This window comes from Epinephelus lanceolatus, chromosome 10 (genome assembly GCF_041903045.1).
Source record: "Epinephelus lanceolatus isolate andai-2023 chromosome 10, ASM4190304v1, whole genome shotgun sequence".
In the NCBI taxonomy this organism is placed as follows: domain Eukaryota; kingdom Metazoa; phylum Chordata; class Actinopteri; order Perciformes; family Serranidae; genus Epinephelus; species Epinephelus lanceolatus.
In genome coordinates, this window is record NC_135743.1 from 5048219 (window position 1) to 5070017 (window position 21799).

Sequence of the window (21799 nt, forward strand, 5' to 3'; positions counted from 1 at the left end):
GATAAAATGACTAGTTGAGAATTTCCTTAAGAATCCTTGAGAGTCTGAGCTTGGTTTGAGTAGTCCTCTTCACACACCCTGAAGCTGTGAAGTCTCTCGAGAGATTTGGAGGAGAATTTTGACAGTGTCAGTTCCCCAAAAACAAAACATACTGTACTTCTCACCACAATCGATATCTGTACATGGAGGTTTTTTACAGTGGTGAATGGATTGTGTTTGTGGTATTCGCAGTGTGAATAAGTGACCCTTGGGTAAGTCCCGCCCCTTGGCATCGGCCAGCTCCAACAAGAGTCCGACCATCTCGGCTGTGTTCCAAAGACTCTCACCCTCTGTGCCTACGTCCGGTTCTAATGATACTCGTCTGGAGAAGTTGGAAGGAGGCACACATTTCTTCCCCATCCTGAAACCAAAATCAGACCCTGAGAAGTGTAGGCTTAGCTAGCTACTGAGGGTCTAGCCTACTAACCTAATGATTGTAACAGTGAAACAAAGACCAACCCTGCTGTACAGGAACCAGTGAAGGGAAGCAGGGAGACTTTGCTGATGTTCAGCCAGCTGTGTGTCATTGCAATGCGTGGTTGAACGTTGTTTGGCTTCCCCCAGAGCTCCCTACCCGTCCGCCTGGCGGAGCTCCAGTCTAGGCGCTGGTGGCGGTGTGGGGTGAAGCCAAACACCGTTCATCCTCAAACACTGTGATGCAGCACAGCTGGTTGAATATCAGCAAAGTTTCCCTTTATATTCATTGTGTTCTGTGGCGATCAGCAGTGATGTGGTAGTTCACTTTTACACTGTGATCTGTAGCCTATAGTTCGGCTTTAGCTTCTAACTATCTTTGTCTTTGACCCCTCTGTCTGCTTCTCTCTGGAATCACTGTCTCATTTCTCCAAAAAGTCCAGTTAGTGACAGTGTGGGCAGCATGCTAGCTCCAGCAGCTTGACAAACCATCACAAAGGGGTGGGGCTTAGCAAAAGGTCAGTTGCCTTTTTAAATTTTCTAACATCAACATCTCTTTCCACTACTGGTGTCCCAAATCCTCTGGGTAATCCAAGAACCCCGCTGTTAATGGTTCTGAGAAACTGTTTTTGCTGTAGGAAGAATTTCCAAAGAAACGTGTTCCCTGTGAGTTCTGTGAAATACCCCGTCATCTTTCAAATCTTAATTTCATTTACCATCATCGTGGTGGGGTGGAGGCAGAAATCTCAGCAGATAGAACCAAAACCATCTGCACTGCTAAATACCGCTCAGAAAGGTAACTGAGAAAATGTTTGGGGTTTCTTTGCCCTTTAAGAGAGACTGATTTTAGCTGCTTCACGTTGTCACATTTTTGTGTCTCGACATATTTTTCCACAATTTATCACTGCACCGCCAAAACGTTCGAACAAGAATGCAGCTGGGGTCTAGTTAAACTGACTTCAGACAACATAGAAACACACAAAAATGCATGAGAAATCTGTGTCTATCAATTCCAGTGAAACCATTACGATGCAGTCTAAACACACATACACACACACACACACGATACCAGTACTCGAGGCTGTTTCTCGGTGGGGATTTAGTTTCAGCTTGAGACGTGCATGTCAGTCACACACTCACTTTCACGCTGTGTGTGTGTGCTTGTAACTTGGGGTCACCACAAAGCCGCCACCCTCTTCCTTTACCCACAGACATGAACGCAACCTGCAACAGATTTCTATCAGTCAGTGACACACACACACATACACACACACTCAGGATTTCCCAGAAACACCTGATGCAGGGTGCGTCAGCAGGTCACAGGTGATCTCATTGGTCAGATGCCTGTTAGGAAATTCATTCCCCTCCTGTCCTCGTTCTTCTGTCCTTCCCGACCATCTTCACTTCCTCCCTACATACTCTCTCACTCTCCTTCCTTTCCTTCTCTCTTAGTCCCTACCTCTAATGTCATTCCCTACCTACTTCCCTCCTTCTCTTTATTTCCCTCTCTGTCTCTACATCCTTTCCTCCTTTTCCCTAGTCCCTTTTCATACCTCCTACTTTTCTTCTTTCTCTCTTCCTCAACTCCTCCTCATGTTCTCCACCTCCTTACTTCCAGACTACATTTCTCCATCTCATTTTTTTCTCGTCTGTCCTTCATACCTACCCTACATCCTTTTCACTCGTCTCTACCTCCTTCCCTCCTCTGTTCTTCCCCACCTCCTTCCTCTCTCTCGCTTTTTGTACCTCTTGTCTCGCTCCCTGTGCCTCCTCGCTCCCTCTTCTCCTTTTCTTCTACCCCCTCCCTCCATCGCAGTCATCCCCTCCTTCCTCTTTTTAGCCTCCTCCTTTTTCCTTTTTTATCTTTCTCTCCTTCCCAGCGTCTTTTCTTTTTTCTACCACCGCTTTACCTATCCTTTCTTCCTTCTCAGCTTCCCCCCTCCTCTTCTGTCCTTTCCTTTCCTTATTCTCACCTCCACATTTGTTCTATCCTCCCCAGCTTTTCTTATTCCCTCCTCCTTTTTCTTTACCTCCTCGCTGTCTTTCCTTCCCTAACTCTGCCATATTAAAACCTAAATCCTCTCCCCAACCCTACCTCGCCCTTCTCAACCGCTTATTTCACCCCCTTGCCTCCTCTCCTGTTCTCCACTTCCTTTCCTTCATCCTACCACCCACTATGTTGCTCACCTCATGCTTCCTTCCTTGCCATCCTTCTCCATTGTTACCTAACTCCTTTTTCTTCCTCTCTTCTTCCCATTGTCTGCAAACTCCGTCCTCTGCTGTTTTAGATTTTTGCAAAATAATTTGATTTAATTTCAACAACAATATTATAGATAACTTATTTTACTGTGTAGGAGACATAATACAGTAAACTGATCAGTAACCTCAAATCAACTCAGCACATCTCCTCATCCTCCTCTCTGTCTTTCTTCATTTATATCTTACTTCTCTCCTCCTCTTCACCCTCAGTCTTCTCCTCTTCCTCTCTCGCCGCCTCCATCACCCCCCTTTTCACTGTGTTTTCTCTCCTTGCCGCCTCTCTTCTCTCCCTCCCCCCCACTGAGCTGTGAGAGAGGTAGTGTGATGTTCATTTGTTGTTGTTGTCAGGTTTAGTCTGTGTGTGTGTGTGTGTGTGTGTGTGTGTGTGTGTGTCTCCCGGGACTGTGTGTTACTGAGATGAAGCAGAGTCACATGCCGCTGTCGTCTGGAGGCGGCGTCATGGAGCATTGCTATCTGCTATCACACACACACCCTGACCAGAGGAAAATCCAGTCTGTGTGTGGGTGTGTGTGTGTCTCAGTGTCTCAGGGCTGGGAAAGTCCCTGCTGTCCCCCTCTTACACACGCTTTGACTATTCGAGTCGAGCTCTTCATCTGACCTCAGCAGTACAAACAGGCTGCTGTCTGCTGGAGTTTTGTTGTCATGACACCCAGAACCCCCAAATATTCCCCTCCCCATAATTGAGAAATTAATTAGCAACACATTAAAAACACCCAGGAAACATTTTAATTTATAATACACAAGTACATAACCAACTTAAAAGTATAAATGGCAGTGAGTAGTGACGCTGAGAAGCGGTTCAAAAACAGCAACACATTGCGTAACATTGCTTAAAAGCAGGGCCGACATCAAGGTATACACACACACACACACACACACACACACACACACGGGTGCTTCTCTGTGACTGACGCGTGTCTTACATCAGGTACTGTTGTTTCTCACACAGTAACTGGTGGGTTGCACTGTAGGAGTTTGGAATGTGACCAGTTGTGCAGTCTGAAAGAAGGGCGTGTTCAACAAATGTGACGTTCTGTATTGTTGCCTGTCATGTTGCTGGAATGCACCCATGAGAAAGCGAAGAGAAACACAGAAAGCAAAAGTGCTGCACATTCTAAGAATTCATTCTGTTGTTGAAGGATGAGGCTTGTGATGTAAAGTAAAAACTAACAAGTATTTATTGATGCATTTTCTTCATCTCTGCCGTCGAGCTCCATTACAAACACATCAGTGCACCACACTGTTGAACACTGACATGTTCCGTCATTACCAGCAGAGATGCACCTAATTATCTGCTCAACATCATAATTGACTGATATTCTTCTTGTTGACTGTCATCAGCCAATCAGCAAATACGAGCGTGTTCACCGATGAATGTCTTTCTGTTGTGTCACATCAGTTTTGCGCAGACTAAAAAGCAGACACCCCGACTAACAACGTCCCATCATCGCGGGGACAATACAAAATGTGTGACGTGTGACAAACAGTGATCTCCCTGGGACGCCGTCAGGACAAAAGGACGCAGTAAACTCACTATTGACGCATCAGAGGACACACCTTATTGTGTCCCTGTTAGTGTTTCAGTGTGAACAACAAATCTGTGTTGACATCAGTGGGAGGAGAGCTAGTTAATGTTAGCTGTTAGCCGTTAGCAGCTAGTGGCAGGAACTAATGGTATGTTCCATTTGCAGTGGGAAGTCAAAATTTCCCATTTCACATTAACGCCCCCCTACAGTGTGTGTATGTGCAAAATGCAACATAATGTGTTAACTCGTAACTCTAGCGGTGGCTAACCTGGTACGAACTGGTATTGCTAACAACATCTTGGTTTTGATGACTTGTACTGGAATGTAGCCAACTTCTATTTAATTAAAATGAGTATAGGTGAAGTTAGATTATAACATTCTCATGATGTGTTCAAATGTAATCTTGTAAAACATAGTTTTTGCGGAGAAACTTGAATAAATGCAGCTGTTTGAAGAAGACATGTTGATGTTTTCACAGCAACATAAAACAGATACTAGGGAGGAAATTGTGAGATATTACAATGAGTAAAAAGGCTATTAAAGCTGTTATTTTTAAAAACGTTTTTCATGTCAAAGAAGGTAATTTTAGAGGTTGTTGTATGAATATGTCTGATTGAATTAGTGTTCATTCAAAGGGAGTGTAATCAGGCACTGAATGACTTTTAAACAGTTGATTTATTTCTTTATAATGAAGATTTCTTTGTTTCCCTGGCATGAAGGGGGAATAAATAACAACAAAAACAAAATAAACAACAAAAAACCTCATCAGTATCGTTCCAGAATTTCACAGTCAGTGCTTCTCTATTTACCATCAACACACACACTGTAGTTTATTTTGACTCAGTCCCACACACACCCTCCTGCTGACACAAATACTCAGTAGAGCAACAAATGTGGATTAATCCGCCTCTGAAAATAGTCCCCAGCAAATGCAATATTTTCTGCTGTTTTTTTTTTGCTGAAATCTACAGTGAGCATCTGAAATTACTGAAACTCTATTTAAAGATCTGTAAGTATTTCTGCCAGTATGTCACCACCGTTATTCTTTTCAGTCCTCAAAGTCTTAGTTTATTATGACATGTTTTTTTTTTTTTAAATCGACCACTGCAGTGAGATCATTTCAGCTGGTTTCTATACAAATCAAAGAGTTTCAAGAATTTTTAAAGAAAATAAATCTAAATTTCCCGCCCTGTTTTGTCTTGGTTCAAGACGCTGACTCTCATTTCTGATAAAGGCTGGACACAAATTGGTTTTGATTGGAAATATGTTTTTAAAATACAATGCTGAGAGGTAAGAGGGCCAAAAACATCAAATCTTCAGACCTTATAATAACCTGCAATTAGACAAGCACACATGGGAAATGCAGTTCACAGTTGTAGTCCAAACACATAGGAAGCTCCAGTGATTGTGATGAATTGTTGAAATAATATCACTTGCTTTAAGAAAACAAGATTTTCTCAATAAGCGTCAAAACTGACTTAATAAGTGGGGGATTTTTTTGCAGTGTTGGATGGAAAGAGTTCAGGGACATTTGTATGTGTTTTTCAGTGAGATGACTGAAACAAAAGAGGAAAGACGTGCGTGGAGAGACAGAGTGGGAATAAAATAGTTCTGGAGAGAGCGTGACATGGTTTTGATGTGGAGGAGCTGCAGAGAAATCAGAGCGCCGCCAAAAAAACACTGTTTGAGCTGCAGAAAGGATGAGGAGCATGTGGTACAACAGAGCTATCCAACTCGCTAATGAGAACACACACAGGCAGACGTCAACACACACACACACACACACACACACAAACACACAAAGAGCTGAACGTGCTCACTGAGGCAGGCAAGCAGAGACAGAGTTCACAGGTAGATACAGATACTGAAAACATTAAAACAGACACACACACAACCTCCTCCACCCCTCCCTCTTCACTTAATCACTCTCTCTCTCTCTCTCTGTTTCTGTGTGTCTCCAGCGAACGGCTACATCAGTGCCAGGGCCTCCCCGGGCCTCCTCTCCGTATCCAACGGCAACAGCCTGGGGAAAGTAGTCCCGGCTAAGTCTCCGCCTCCGCCCAGCCCTCAGATGGTCAACAGCCGCAAGCCGGACCTGAGGGTCATCACCTCGCAGAGCGGCAAGAGCCTCATGCAGCTGGTGAGAACACAACTACGGCAGCCACGGGGGGACAAATGATGGTCCAAACTCACAGAGAACAGGATGAAAAATGGAGTCAGAGCTGAATGTCAACAGCAATTTAACTCAAAATAAGTGGAGGTTAGGTAGTGCCTGGCAAACTCCAGTGTCAACTTAGCTCATGAGGACAGATTTTTATTGGTCAGTGGTGTTCTCCAGTTGAGCCAATCATGGTTAAAGCCCCACTCCAGCCAGTGTTGCTTCCTGGTTTATGGTTAATATTCTTTTTAAAACAGAGAATGGGGGTGTGGTGAATACTCAGATGTAAGATCAACTCATTTACAGCCCCTCCAGGTTGTCACGATGGTGCGACCACAACAATTAACGCAAGTTCAGGCAGTCCCCGTGAATTCTGTGCAACCTGGCAATTGTGCTCAATCACTGCAACTTTACTGCAAATTCCACTGTTTAAAACGGGTAGAATGTAATTTCATCGTAGAGCTGCGTGCAGCGTGTTGATTCGCTCAGTTTCTCTCTCTGCTTATCATGCCTTACCTTCAAAAACAGATTCTAATTCTATGGTGAACACTGGACGCTCATAATAATAATGATAAGCGCTGAATGTGAATCACAACTATTTTTGCAGTTTTCACACGCCCGCAACATAACATCGTAACTTGCATCGCAGTGTTTTTAGAAAAGCTGCTGCGAAATCAGACATTTTGCGCCTCAACAATCTCAGAAACAGCCAGTGAACACCACGAGGGATCCATGCTATCGCTATTAGCGAGGATAGCATTAGCACATATATTATATAGAGGAGGATTTTTTTCCACCCTCTTCACCTCGTAAGTGCTATATCGTAGGCAACTGGACTTGCTTGCGTTTCTTAAAGACATTTCGCCTCTCATCCAAGAAGCGTCTTCAGTTCAGTTCAGCTTCTTGGATGAGAGGTGAAACGTCTTCAAGAAACACAAGCACTTCCAGTTGCCTACAATATAGCACTTACGAGTACCATGACCTGGACGACTGAGAATCAGTCATCCAGGACAAGCTACCTTCTTCACCTGAAAACGAGGACCCCAATGAGATGAAGGTCATCACGCCATGTGCAGTTGAGCCATTGGCGAGCAGCCTAACAGCTGTTACCTGTCACGGTGATATAACTCGATCATAATAGCCGTCACAAAAATACCTTTGCTACTTCAGATTGTGTGACTGGGTTAGCCTGCTGAACGAGGGCGTCGCTGAGCAGCGGCCCTCAACCTGTTCTTTGGCTCAGTGGGTGTGTGTTCATGGGTGAGTTCACTCACACAGCTCAGGGCGGGTTTGTGCTCATGACGATGACTAGCTAGCTCACAACGATGTTTCAGTTCGCTGCTCAAATACAAAGAGGCACAGTGGACCTGCATAATGACCTGCAGCTTCTTCCACAGTCACACGTCATCGTCCTGTTTTAGCAACAACCTTATTTTTTTAACTTTAAGCGCAAAATTTGTCAAAACATATTCGGCTAACACTGTGGCTAATCAACATGGACAGGAAGGGACTCAGAAATATATTAAAAATATAATAGAAATGCTGAAATACACTGGAGTGGGACTTTAGAAATGAATAATGGTTTGTCTAAGCAGCTCTTGGTGACCAGGGTTAGTCAGCAGTCTTTCTTTGTCCTCCTACGTATTGTGGTGATTCTGACACTGTCGTCTAACACAGCCGGCCTCATGCAAGAACCAATATGTCGCGTTTGACATCTCATACAAGTCAGGTACAGATCGTCTTCCACTCTCAGCAGGGAAACTTTTGTTTGACATCATGCCGTAATCTGAGTGAATTTTAGATATAAATATGTTAACAAAATCAGCAATATTCTGGCAGGAAACTTCTGCCTCAGGGCGTTTGTGCAGGTCTCTGTTCAGGTAAACATCCTGTCTTGCACCCAAGAGTGTAACACTACGGGATGTATTTCACTGACTCCCATTTTAGTCTAGTGGTATCCAACTTCATGCCAAACCATTCCACCTTTATTTCCGTCACAGCACGGCTTTGTGATGACACGGCCGTAGTCATATTTGCATAGTTTTGATTGCTAACAGCAGCGTTGCAAGATTCCACTACACAGGACACCTTCTGTGGCAAGTCAGGGCTGTTTATTATCTCACAAAAACACACCCACCGATGAACAGCTGGCAGTCATTCAACTGGCAGTTGAAACAAGCAACTTACAACAAGTTAGTGCAGGTAGAGTTTGGTGAACATAGGAGACTAGCAAGAGGTTTACGAGCATGCTGGTTGCCATGGAATCAGGCAGACAGTAGATGAAAGATGGACAACACCTTCTGATGGCACGAGAAACACAAACAGACAGTCTAACAAATGGCAGGACGGTAAAATGAAACATCCATGAACTTTGAGCCGCAGTGCCTTCTAACATAACCAGTCTCCGCCAGCCTCTCCTGAGTTCACCGTCCTGCTCTAACATCTAACATGATATCTGGTCTGCTGCCTACCAGCTCCCTGATTCTATGTAAAGGCAGCATCAGAATACGAAAAACGTTCTTGCATGAGGCCCATAAAAGTTGCAGGATTCCAACAGATACTCTGAGCCTGTTGCATCATTATCATTCTGCGTCTTTATACCCTGGCTGTGACTGCCAGAAGCTGCATCTGTGTAAATCTGTCTCCAGGTTTAAAATGCTTTCTTTCTGCTACATCAGTTAATTTCAATTTCTGCAGCCTTTAAACACACGATAATTAAGTTCTCTGTTAATTTGTTGAAAGTTTACTCGGCTCTTGGAAGCCACAAATCCAGACAAATCCTACAGAACGCTTCTTGGAGATGTTTAAATAAACATTTCACATGTATTTATTTGTTGTAGAAATATGGATATTCCTCTTTTTCTGTTGTGCAATTCAACATCTGGATCCAATCGTTCTCCTTCAGTCAGCCATCGATCTGTTTGGCTGCACTTTGACTTTATAGTCGAGGAGTTAAACTTTAGAGTCAATGCTGCCTGAGAGCTACAGGCCCTATTTCCATGTGAAAGTATCGCTGTAATTCAAATTATGAACCACTCTTCTTTACCAGACTTAAGTTCCTTTTAATGCATGCTCATATTTGGCTGCAGTTAGTTGTTGCAGAAACGTAACTCTGTTCTTTGCTCCCCCCTCCTCGGCCCGCCGTGCAGACAGAGGAAGAGCTGGAGTTGGTGAGTGAGGTGAATAGACTTTTAGACTTTTAGCCTCGTGGATGTGGTGTCGAACTCTGTGTGATCTCACCGAGCATGAGTGTGACACCGCCAGCAAACTCATCCCATCAGGGCTGCCTCAGTGGCACCGGTGCTGTGATGAGAGGAGGAGGAGAGCAGTGAGAGCGTCAGAGCACCTGGTGAACTCAGAGCATCAGAGACACGCAGTGGACCAATCAGCTGGCTGCACTGGTTCCTGGACGGTTCAGACAGTAGCATTCAGGGTTCACTACAGACTCTGAGAGTCCCATCACAGCTGCACACTTGAGTCAAGTCACCAACAGGAGGACTTGAAATTTGACTTGCTTGACACGTGACCCCCAAACAACTTGACTTGGACTTGAAGTTTCAAGTTTCTAAAATCCCAGAACAACACTGAATAAATGAGAGGAGCAGACCTTGCATATTAAATCCCTCTTCACTGAAAGGACTTGATCTCACTTAGAAAAAGCTGCATTACTTAAAGCATCACTCAGATCAGACTGACTCGTGATTTGCTTTTGAAGATTTGAAGAAATAGTTTGAGAAATAATTTCGAGAAATACTCTTATTTGCTTTCTTGCAGAGAGTTAGATGAGAATACTGATACCACTCTCATGTCTGTACAGGAAATATGAAGCTACCTCCAGCAGCTGGATAACATAGCTTAGCTTAAAGATGATAAGAGGGGAGAACAGCTCGCTCGGCTCTGTCGAAGAAAATCCATTTAAAAACACTCCAAATAGGGAGTCTGCAGCTCCTTGAAAAGTCTTAAAGTGTCTTAAAGTCGATTTTATAATTTTCAGACCATAAAAGTCATTAAATGGTCTATAATTTGAATTTTTAAGGTCTGATTACCACAAACATTTTATTTAATGTCATTTATCCATCTTTTAATTTCTTTTTGTCAAAATGAGTCGAGCTCTTCTGTATGAAAGTCCACATTTCTGGAAAAACATTGAAAACATTCTGTTACAAATCTCTAAATCTATCACTGAACCTAATGTTGTCTTTTTACTTTATACTTGCACTAACCTGTTGGCAAAATTTAGATTAAACCAACTCACTTTAATAACCATATTCCTACATAAAACCTCGTCCTGCACAGGACAGCATGTATAAACCATTCTTGAGAAGTGGCACAAATCATGTCCTGCCAAAAAAGCCTAAAAATTAGAACTTATCAACACAGTCATTTTGTTTTTGGGGTGAAACATGATTTTTAAAGATAAACAAAATACTTTGATCTGCTTTCATTTTCTTTAACTTCTAAACTTGCCCTGTGTCAGAAAACAGTGTTGTTCCCAGGCAAAAAATTACAACTTTAGACAATTAAAATGTGTTAAAAACCTTTAAAATCTAAATCTAAAACTGACAGTAAGATGTGAAAAGATATGACCCACATTCTTGTCAACTTAAACATCATTTAATCAGGTATAACAGGAGTCAGTTTTATCACATGGACTCCTGTCTCACTTCCTGTTTTCCAAAAAGGTGTGAATGCTGCTCAAGTGCTCTAAGCTTTTATTTTATGTTAATTTAAAAAATACTGCTATCAGGTGTGTCCTAACCACAACAGGTCAACTCTGTGGCCTTTCTAAATCCAAACTAAATAAGAATTATGGTTTAAAAATAAGTATTTTGATAAGCATTAGGAGAACTCTTAGCGACTCTGAAAAATAAAATGGCTCCTCACTACTCTGTCAGATCTCAACTCTGACATCCGTCATGTATGATACTCAAGAAATAATGATTGGTCCATGATAATGATTGTTGGTCCATCACAAGTTTTAACAGTCAAGACTTTGATCCTTAAAGGGGAACGAATGTTTTTTTCAACCTGGGCCCTATTTTCCCATTACTTTTGTCTAAATGAGTGACTCTCCGAATCCAGCTAAAGGTAAACACAGACGGTCATTTCTCCTTTCCGTTATGTTGTCGGATAATTATACTAACAATCTGAGCCTATCTGTGTGAAAAATGCACTTTTAGTGGACGTATTTTGATGTTGTTTGACGCTGTCTGAGTGCCCTATTATTTAATATAGCACGCGCTCACCGGCTGCTGGCAGGTCAGCCCTAGCTTCGTACTGCAGAAGTGTCAAATATTGAACATCTTATCACTCCTTTAGACAAAAGTAGATCGGAAAATAGGGCCCAGGTTGAAAAAAGCATTAGTTCCCCTTTAAAATATATTTTCTAGTAAAAACCAAAACCTCAAAAGTAAAGTTCTGTCCCAGTTCTCAAGAATGAGGAATATACTGCTTATCTTTAAACTCACCTGTAGTGCTTGAATAAGACAAAGAGGATTTGTCCAGAAATCGGTCCTAAATTTGGTTAAAGATTATGTTTAAGAGGGCTTAAAAAGCATCAAACTGAAGTGTGTGATATCTGTAGACACCCTGTCTGACGCTCACTTATTAACACGTGTCTCGTTTGTTTAATCTGTAGATGAACCAAAGTGCAAAAACAAGTTATGAGCCAGACTGTGTCTTAGTTTGGACTAGCGTCATGCTTAGTGTACATTTAACTCAAGAAAACAAATAAGCATATTTCCCAAAATGTTAAACTATGACTTTGACTTCCTTACTTGCTTAAAAGTTGGTGCTAATTTCCAACCCTGATATTATCTTTAATTTGTGCCAATATATCCCCCTAAATCCTACATGCTGGACCTTTGAAAACACATAAAAAAACAATGATAAAAATCTAGTGTGCGTTTATATAGTGCTGGTACAATGGGGCTTAAAGTGACATTTGTGCAGCACAAACAGACCGTAGAGGAGATACTGAGGGAACCGGAGCGACCAGCTGACTCTCCGCTGTGTGTGGAAGCTGCTCAGCATGTGCATGTTTGGTTTCATCTGCGTGCCGACGCTCCGAGGATCAGAGCGAAGAACGATCACAAAGTCTCCAACCTGGAACACAGGCGGACATGCTGGAGTTTGACCCTTTCACTCCTACACCCACACACTCATGCATGCTGACATGTGTTCATGCATATTTCTCTGCATAAATACACACACACACCTCAAAACAAACACCTCACATTGTGTATTCATTTCTCGCATACCTCTCTGCACACATTCACACACTTTCCCAATACAAACACACATCATCTCTGCTCATCTCTCGTCTGTCAGCCTCGTCGATGCATGCGTTCCTGTCAGCATGATTCTCCAGCACAGCGATGCCTCTCATAACACCTTCCACCGTGACGCTACATCTCACAAGTGCCCGGCCCCGGCGACAGCGTTGCCGTGCCAACGCCGCCTTGAGATGCGAGACACTTCTCATCTTGCACGCAGATGTTAAAGTGTCACCGAAAAGTTAAACGCCTCAGAGAGAACTGAGGTGCTTGGATTTTTCTCACAGGGAGCAGAAACGCTTCTGACTGTGGCACGATGCATAAAACATCTTCCACTGGCCTGCACAGGCAAAGTGAAGTGATGTAACACTTCATTATGTCACTCTGGAGTTATTACTGCTCTGGTGGATTTGTTTTAGAATATTTCTCTTTATTTAGTCTGTCCATAAAACTTCAGATGTGGCAGGGAAACTGAGGGTGGAGAGTTAATTAGAGTTGCTGTACTTCAGCTTTATAAAGAAAAGGAATCAATTAAATCGCAGCATAATGTATTTGTTTTTAATTCCAACTCGAAGTGAAACAAGCTGTGTTTACAGTGAAATATTTCAGTAGTAATAGTGTAATTAAATTGTTCTCAGTCACATTACCAAGGTCTCTGCATCCACTCTGCTGTACAGTGGAAAGCACATGCTAACCATTATCATTATTGCTGTTGAAAATGGATGAAGTCATGTGCCGTGAACTCCAACACTCAGCCCATATAAGGAGAAAAAGGCACAAATCTTGTGGAACTCAGACCAGGTTTTCTCACGACATGAAGCCGCAACACTGGATCCAAAGATCCAAGACAGAGAAGGTTTAGATGTAAATGTTTCAGCATCTTATGCCAGAGCATTCACACAATTACAGGCTTTTCAAATCTTGTTATATGCCAGGTTCCAGTGGTCGTGAAAACCCTGGAAAAGTTATGAAATTAGAGAAAACTGTGTTCCAGACCTGAAAATGGTTTGGAAATAATAGAAAGTTTTGAAAATACATTGTTTTAGCTAATTTTAGTACATGTCTAGATGTTCATATGAGCCATACGCACCCATACTTTCAAACAACGGATGATGGTGATTGATGAACGGATGATTTTTGCTGCAGTCGCAACATTCAGGATAGTTTTTCACAGACTGCAGCAGCTGCAGGGTGCAGGCGCAGAGGACAGCTCCCCCAAAGCAGAGGCTGCTGTTATTTTAGGGAGCACTTGATTTGATATGCAGAGAAGTTCGCTACGAGCGGAGCGCGCATTTGAAACATCAATATCGCAACAGATCATGTCCATTTAATTGTGGGAAACCAAAATCCTGATCGTAATTAATGTTTGATTAATTGTGCAGCCTTACACTGAGGTTCAGGAAAGGTTGCAAAACAAACAGCCATCAAACAGCTGCTCCTGCTGGTCGATGATGTAATGCGTGTTGCCTGTCTAGAAACAAACAGCCACCAGCTGACTGGTAACAAACGTTGAGCTAAAATACGTTCATGAAAACATTTAAGAGGAGAATTTGAATAAAATCGTAGTTTGTATTGGATCAGTTACCATTTATCGTTCGATCTGAGAGTGATGTGAGTGTGAGGGCTGGCTCGGGATCCACCTCTGTACTCTTTGTGTCCGCGTAAAAAAGAAAAAGGAGGAAGTACAATCTGTAGTTCAAGCAACAGCCAAAGAAATCTGCTTATTTGCCAGCTTGCAAAAAATCAGATGATATATAACATCTTATTTGGTCAATAACTGATATCAATTTATCCACTTTTACTTAATCAAATATGTTAGCAGAGCAACTAAGTACATAAAATAAGCACAGCAGAAACATTCGAACCACCGTGTTTAACTACATATCTTTGAATGTTACACTGACTGTGGAAAATGACAACAAAAACAAACAAGTTTGCTGATTTAACACATCTTAAAAACTTCAAATCAGCTGCCGGTTCTCTACCCAGGAGTGATTATTGTTGTTAGCGTGACGTCACACCCCAGACCCCATCTTCAGAAACCACTGTAGCAGTAACCTCCTCCACTTCCTGTGTCTCAATGTTCAATTTCCGCCATCCATCTCTCTGTCTTCCCAGAATGCTCAGCGGCTAGGTGGCTCCCAGGTGGCGCAGTCGCTCACCACGCCAGTGGTCTCCGTGGCAACACCCAGTCTCCTAGCGCCCTTCTCCGGCATGCAGACAGCCTACAACACTGGTAAGACAGCAAAGGCAACGCCACCCTCCCCACCCACAGCAACACGGGACTGAATCTGTCTGTTTCCATCAGGGCCAGAAATTAAAACACCACATCCACCAGGACCGAATTAAAAAAGATGGAAAAGATTAAACATCAAGACAAGTAAAAGATCTAGTCTGCATTATATCATGAAATATCTTAAGTGTCGTGTAGGAACACTTGAAAATCTCGCAGTGTGATGCCACAAACCACTATGAATATTCACTTTGTTCATTGTGTGAGAGCTTCTGGAATGATTCCACTTCAAAGGTCTCCATTAATATGGATTAGCCCTGATTAATATTGATGCGCCAGAAAGTTGTATGATGTAAAACAATCCCCCTCCTCCCCCCTCCTTCCTCCCTCTTTCTCCCTCCATCCGTTAATCTCAGAGTACCAGCTGACGAGTGCAGATCTCACAGCGCTCCAGACGTTCACACCACCAGGGCTGGTGCCTGGCAACATGGCTGCCTGGCAACAGCAACAGCAACCAGCAGTCTCCCAGCAACAACAGCAGCAGCAGCAGCAGCCCGGCCTGGCGTCGCTCAGTAATTTGGTGTAAGCTCCTTTTTCTTCATTCAATAAACTCATAAATCCGATTGATTTGCTGACCTTTGACCTTTCCCCTCGAACATATAGACAAACACATAGACTTTTATCAGCGCCGTGCAGGTCAGCTGATTCAGCACACCAGCCGTAACACATAAAACACTGGAAGCACCTCTCCCATACGGAGCTGTAGCATCACCCCAGCTGTGGTTGATTCATCTTTGTGGTGACCTAGATACTTCCCCCCCGCTCAGCTCCGACTCCCACTGGAGTCCCACTCTGATTTAGCTCCTGGTAGCTGCTAGTTGTGTTACACACAGACACACAGGATTCTTACTCTAAGAGCCTCAAAAGAAGAAGTTCTGACTGCATTGCTCTTCTTAATTGGCCAACGAGTAAGTGACAGCAAGGATGTGATGTCAGCTAGAGAATAAATTAACTGTTCAGGATGCACTCAGGACCACCTCAGATAAACAGACTACAGGTGTCCCCATTTCGTCCCTGCCACTGAGAGGGTCTGGAAACTCTTTGCACCTCTGGCCCACCTGCACAGGTGTTTTCAGTTCCTCAGGACGACGGGCCTTTCTCAGTACAGAGTATGAGCTCACGTCCTGACTCTGCAGTTCAAACTCCACGATGCGGTGTGCTCATGCACAGTGGAAACTGTCATATATGATAAAGACTTTAGTTGTTCTTTTATCTCAGACATGTATTAGGATGTTACATACCTTGACATGTTTCAGCAGAAACTTCCGCCTTCCTCAGAAGTGTCACTTGGTGGTGGTTGTGACGCGTCTTTATCAGCTGATCTATCAATCAGCCGATATTAGGGAAGTGTGACGCAGCAGACGGACAGCAGGAGGCAGCAGACGGACGGCAGGAGGCGTGACCATCCTGTCAGTTTTTGACAGGATGGTCACGCCTCCCTAACATCAGCTGACTGACAGATCAGCTGATAAAGACGCGTCACAACCACCATCAAGTGACACTTCTGAGGAAGGCGGAAGTTTCTGCTGAAACATGTCAAGGTATGTAACATCGTAACATGTCTGAGATAAAAGAACAACTGAAGTCATTATCAGAAACTAAAGACATAATAAACATGTCATGTATGATGGTATGAGTGTGCGGCACTACCTGCAGCATAGATATTGTGATGCGCAATAGACGCACTGACGGACGTACAGTGTCAAGTGAGGCAAATTACCGTTAAACTTCGATTAATAGCCCAGGCTAGTATTTCTTTAAATCACTGAACTCAGCAGGCGTATATTAGGGACAGATGTCCACATGGGACAGGCCTTTAATTCCTTTTACACAAATCTGTTGCTCAGCAAAGATTGGAAATATAATCAAATTAACTGTTTATTTGAACCAGTGAGGATTGGACACATAGTCTGACTTTACGACAGCTTCAGACGAAGGGAGTCACCACTTGTTTGTCGTCATGTAGGTAAATCTGAATGACTTAGGGTCCTCTCTGGTTAAATGAAATCAGCTGAGCTAACAATGTGTAGCATCTCCTCATTAGCAGAAGTTAAAACATTTATATCTGAATGCACAATCTCTTAGCTCAAGTACGTAGTCAGCAACCTGGTTTTATACATCCAAAGAATTCAATAAAAATAACAGCTTGGCAACCAGACTGGGCGTCTAATTGAGACAGGCGTTTATTTGTAAATGTGCAGCTACACCAGGCTAGTGAAAGGGACTGGACATATAATTGGGACTAGGGATTTAGTTGAAGTTTTACGGTGACTCAAACAACTTATTTACTGCTTGGTACAAACGGAAAACTTGCAAGTCTTCCGCTTTTGGACGTTATGTGTATATGTGACATAGTGTGACAGCATTTTTCATGGGACGTGAGACTCTCTCGTAACCAGGTTGGCAAATGCAGCAGACACTGAAGTGTGTGTTTTTCAGAAATAAAAATGTTATTCTGGGTCCTAGAAAACTCATTTTGTCCATGAAAATGTGTGGGAACACTGAGATATCGCAATAGTATGCTGTATCAATTTTTCCCCATGCCTACACGATCAGAGCTCTAACAGTTGTTAAATTGGCTCAAACTCTCCCCATCACCTCTGGTTGATGCAGAATACTACTGGGTTTGTGTCAAACCAAGTTCACACAAGTTAGTTTCAGGTGCATCCTTGATAAAATGTATCAGAAGGACTGAAAACACCTGTGTGGCTGTGCAGGGCCGAGAATGTTCAGTTTAACCTGAGCTGATTCAAACAAGTCACCACAGTGAACATTTCTGTCGTGCTTTGAGTTGTAGACATCGACTCAACTCTTGGCTCCACTGAAACATTTCAAATAATCCTGTTGAGCTCCTGGTTATTTAACTGGAGGCACCTCATGTCAGGTCTGTAGAGGTTTACTTACAGTATGTTTCAGCCAGTAACATTCAGGGAACAGGTGAAATAATAACATTTTCTGAAAAAAAAACATGAAAAGCACTGCAGCCAACTACAGCTGGACAGGTGGGTCACGTGAGGTTGGATGCCATTTAGCAGCATTTGTCACCTTTAATTTGTATTAATGAATGTCGTTATGTTTTTTTAACTGTGTTTCCTTTGACAATTTCCTACATATTTTCCAGGTTTTCTTACTTCTTTTAAATGTCTCATGCTGCTTTAAAAACTGTTTTTTATAGCAGATAAATTCAGATTATTCTGACCCGCTCCTGTCAGGGTTTTTGTGATAAAGTTATTTCAGTGATGGAGTTTTTGCCAGTGGGGTGTTTACTTTGTTTTGTCTACTCTCTGTTAGCACATCACAGGAAGGTGGGAGCTGCCTTTGGTAGAAATCTCCAGAAGTTTGAAGTGTTTGTAGATTATTTTGACGTCTCCACAGCTAACCTCGCCTGAGCTCTGTCAGGCTCATGTTTAGCCAATAGCGCTAAGTCTTTGTGTGGCTGTGCTAGGCTAACCTGTGGATGGGGGAGCGGCTTGTAACTGCCTCTTGTTTTGTCCTCCCTCCCCCCCTTTTTCTCCACAGCATGTGGGGTGCAGAGAAACAGAGTGCGGAGATGGTTAACTGCATCTCCACTTTTGCTGCTAACCTGAGGTGAATGACATGATAGCATCTAGCCCTACGCAGCTCTGCCATGCCTTTTATGTGTCAAGTCATTCTGCTGCTCACAGACTAAGTACAGAACCAAAATAACCCAAAAATAAGTAACAGAAGAGATGCAATTACATGACAAACATGATACCTAACCTTTTCTTTCCATGTGTATGTTGGATGTGATGCGTGTTGTTGCTCCGCTGTGTCTCTACTTCATGGCTCCTTCAGTTTCGTCAGTTCCAGATGATCAGTTTACCTGTGTGGTTGTTAGAGTCTTCGTGCCACCTTAAGCTCAGATCTGAAGCTCTTTGGAAGTGTCATGAACAAAGAGGAAGACGCTGCAGTGTGACAGCAGCTGTGCCTCGCTACAGTCTCTGGGTGCTGCTTTCACTACCAAACAGCGTCCTGGTGCACAGCTGTGTGCCACTGACATGCTTACTGCATTAAAATTTTACTTTTTAGCCATTTAGCTGTCACTGTCAGCAGACAGACAGACATAGACTTCAATTCCTCAGACACATGTAGGCCCAGGATGCCTACAGTGGCACGACTAAACAGAATAATTTAGATGTAGCGTAGCTGTCAGAGCCGGGTTATTTAGATAGATCACATTAACTGAAATGAAGTTTGGAATTTGATAATCAGTTAACAGTCTGTAAAACTCGTGGGTCTGCTCTAACTCTGACGATTTCTGGTAGCTGTACACACACTGAAACGAGCATTTTAAAGGAGAAATTTGCTGCATTTCAAGGGGATATCCAGTCAGTAGTGGGGTTTCCATCCAAATGTATCGAAATTTTTGAGCGAATTTTGTGAAAATGCGCAAAAGAAAATGTGAATTTATGCCCGTTTCCATTCGTTATTGTTTTGCGATTATTGGGTGTCAACAGAAAGAGCAGTAGGTGGCGCTTCTCATGAAAAATGAACAAAAACACCCCCGTAGAAGAGTACACCATGAGATGACGTCATAAGAGAGTGTCTTATGCCCACTGTAAACAACAACACACTCAACTGACACTCAACAACTGACCATGGACAGATTCCTGATAAACCTGTCGGCTCTTGGGAGAACTCTGGTTAGCATTTTATCAGCGTTCACAGCATACCTAGCCATCTTGAAGAAGAGACGACAAAGAAGAAGTTTAATGTTAAGAGTACTGTCGGAAATAGCTGGAAGGAGACCACCGCGTCGTTCTCCGTGTGTATGGGAATGAGGCGTGTGAAGGGCTTTTGGGAAGTAGTTGTCCAGCAGCATTTCACTCACGAACTCTGGCTGAAACATTTCCGTATGTCAAGGGCCACATTTGAGGATCTGTGTGCCGGTACGTCATCGTTTATGCGCAAAACCTGTTTCCATAGCAAAAAGTCGCATTTTCTTTTTATAGATACGCTGACAAATCCACCCCCTCCAAGCTTAAAAACTTTTTTGCGAATTTTCGGCCTTTTTTCACATTTCTGGCGTTTCCATCCAAGTTTTGTTTTTTTTTGTTTTTTTTTCGCAATTTTTGAAAATGCGAAAATAAAAATAGGTGGATGGAAACCCCATTAGTGTTGATGGCGATTGAAGCAGTAAATTCCTCAGTGTGCTGTATTGACAGAGAAGCCGAGTTTTTCTGATTATTCCGCTGTTATTCCAGTGCCTACATGTACAAGGATTCATTACCGCAAGCTCCTGAACCTCAGCCCCCAAATACTCCCTTAACCTGCTCAGAGAAAGGAAGTGGGCGTCACAAACACGGCTCTGTTAACAAAAAGTAAAGGTGTGTGAAATAAAAAAGTAACAACATAAATTTAATAACACTTCAGTGTTGTCAACAACAAACATGCTTTGTTGTATTGCGCCTGGAAGCTGTGTGTCACCACCACAGCCAAAAGCCAAAAGCTTTATCGGCCAAAACAGCGTTGGGTGACAAAGATACTCACCCAGTGATCATCTGCCCTCTTGGCCCCACTGGCTTTGGTTGTTATGTTTCCAGTTTATTTTTGCAATCCTGAAGACAGTCTCCAGTGATTTACCAACTTACCACAGTTCGACAGAAACAAAATAAAACTCACTAAGGTTAAGATAAGATAATATAAGATAAGATATACTTGATTGATCCCCAGAGGGGAAATTCAAGTATCACAGCAGCACAAGACAAAAAGAGAAATAAGATAAAAGAGAGAGAGAAAAAAAAGATCGATAAATAAAAAATAAAAAAAGTAAAACTAAAATTGCTACATCAAGATGAATAAAGTGACTAAAATGGCATTGACAAAGTGTCGAATAAAATAAAGTGTCTATGAGCAGATGCAAAATACATCCGTTCAGAGCTGGACGTAGCTTAAGCCAAACTGCTGTTGTACAGTCAGATGGCGGTGGGCACAAAGGAGTGTCTGAGTGTCCAGTGTCCCAAAATCACCAACTCTGGTTTGGTCAAAATAAATCCTCTACATGCTGTGTTTTCCCACTGTCAATCAGCTGACAGCGGAGCAGTGGCTCACAGTCATTCTTGAAAGGCAGAAGCAAAATAAAAGCCAGTCGTCAAAATATTTGACCAGTAGTAGGAATTGGGACACCACTCACTATGTCACCGTGTCGGTTACATTCACGCATACGTAACTATTTTAAACAGGAAGCTCTACATTTCCAACCGGCATCTACAATGGAGTCATTCATCCTACCGATCGCGTTTGCTGCATTCATCATGCTTCGTTTGATGAACGACAGATGACAGGAGACTTCTGCTAGCTAGCTAACCAGCTAACATTATGATGTGAAATGTGAAAAGTATGACAATTTTGCAGAACAGGACAGATGACAGACACCAGATAGTGCAAGCTAGCTAGCTAGCTAACAACGGTACCGGCTGACAACGGTAACGTTAGCTATGTATGAACTTTTTTCCCGGTCTCTTGCTCAGTGGTAGCCATGGCGACGTCTACCCCTCACTGGCAAGTCAGCATCTGAAATCCCTCACTCCGAAGGGCTAGTTTCATACCCACTACCCCTCGTTATGCCCCCTACCCCTACACGCAAAAAGGAATTGGGACACCACTACCCCTCACGGGAACGCGCAAATGTAGGGGTAGTGCCAAGGGGGGGTATTGGGACTGGCCCGAAGAGCACTATAAAAGACATGTTGTTTTATGTCACACTCCACCAGATGATTTGGATAGATGAGGTCAATGAAAAATGGACAAACATGTGACAGCCCTCTTAATGCTGATATCCTGTTGTTCAGAA

The 21799-nt window shown here is 42.9% G+C and overlaps 1 protein-coding gene across 23 annotated transcripts in view; it reads left to right on the forward strand.

Annotated features, from left to right (window-relative positions):
* Positions 1 to 21799, forward strand: part of mef2d (myocyte enhancer factor 2d) — a 144555-nt gene that overhangs the window by 109489 nt on the left and 13267 nt on the right. For 4 of the 23 annotated variants that reach the window (XM_078171333.1, XM_078171339.1, XM_078171332.1 and 1 more), the window contains exons 7-11: positions 6221 to 6399; positions 9567 to 9596; positions 14811 to 14928; positions 15342 to 15507; positions 18505 to 18573. In XM_078171333.1, coding sequence (XP_078027459.1) covers positions 6221 to 6399; positions 9567 to 9596; positions 14811 to 14928; positions 15342 to 15507; positions 18505 to 18573 — 562 coding nt within the window. The remainder of the gene's footprint in view (positions 1 to 6220; positions 6400 to 9566; positions 9597 to 14810; positions 14929 to 15341; positions 15508 to 18504; positions 18574 to 21799) is intronic. The other 19 variants (XM_078171335.1, XM_078171341.1, XM_078171334.1 and 16 more) reach the window with 5 other exon arrangements.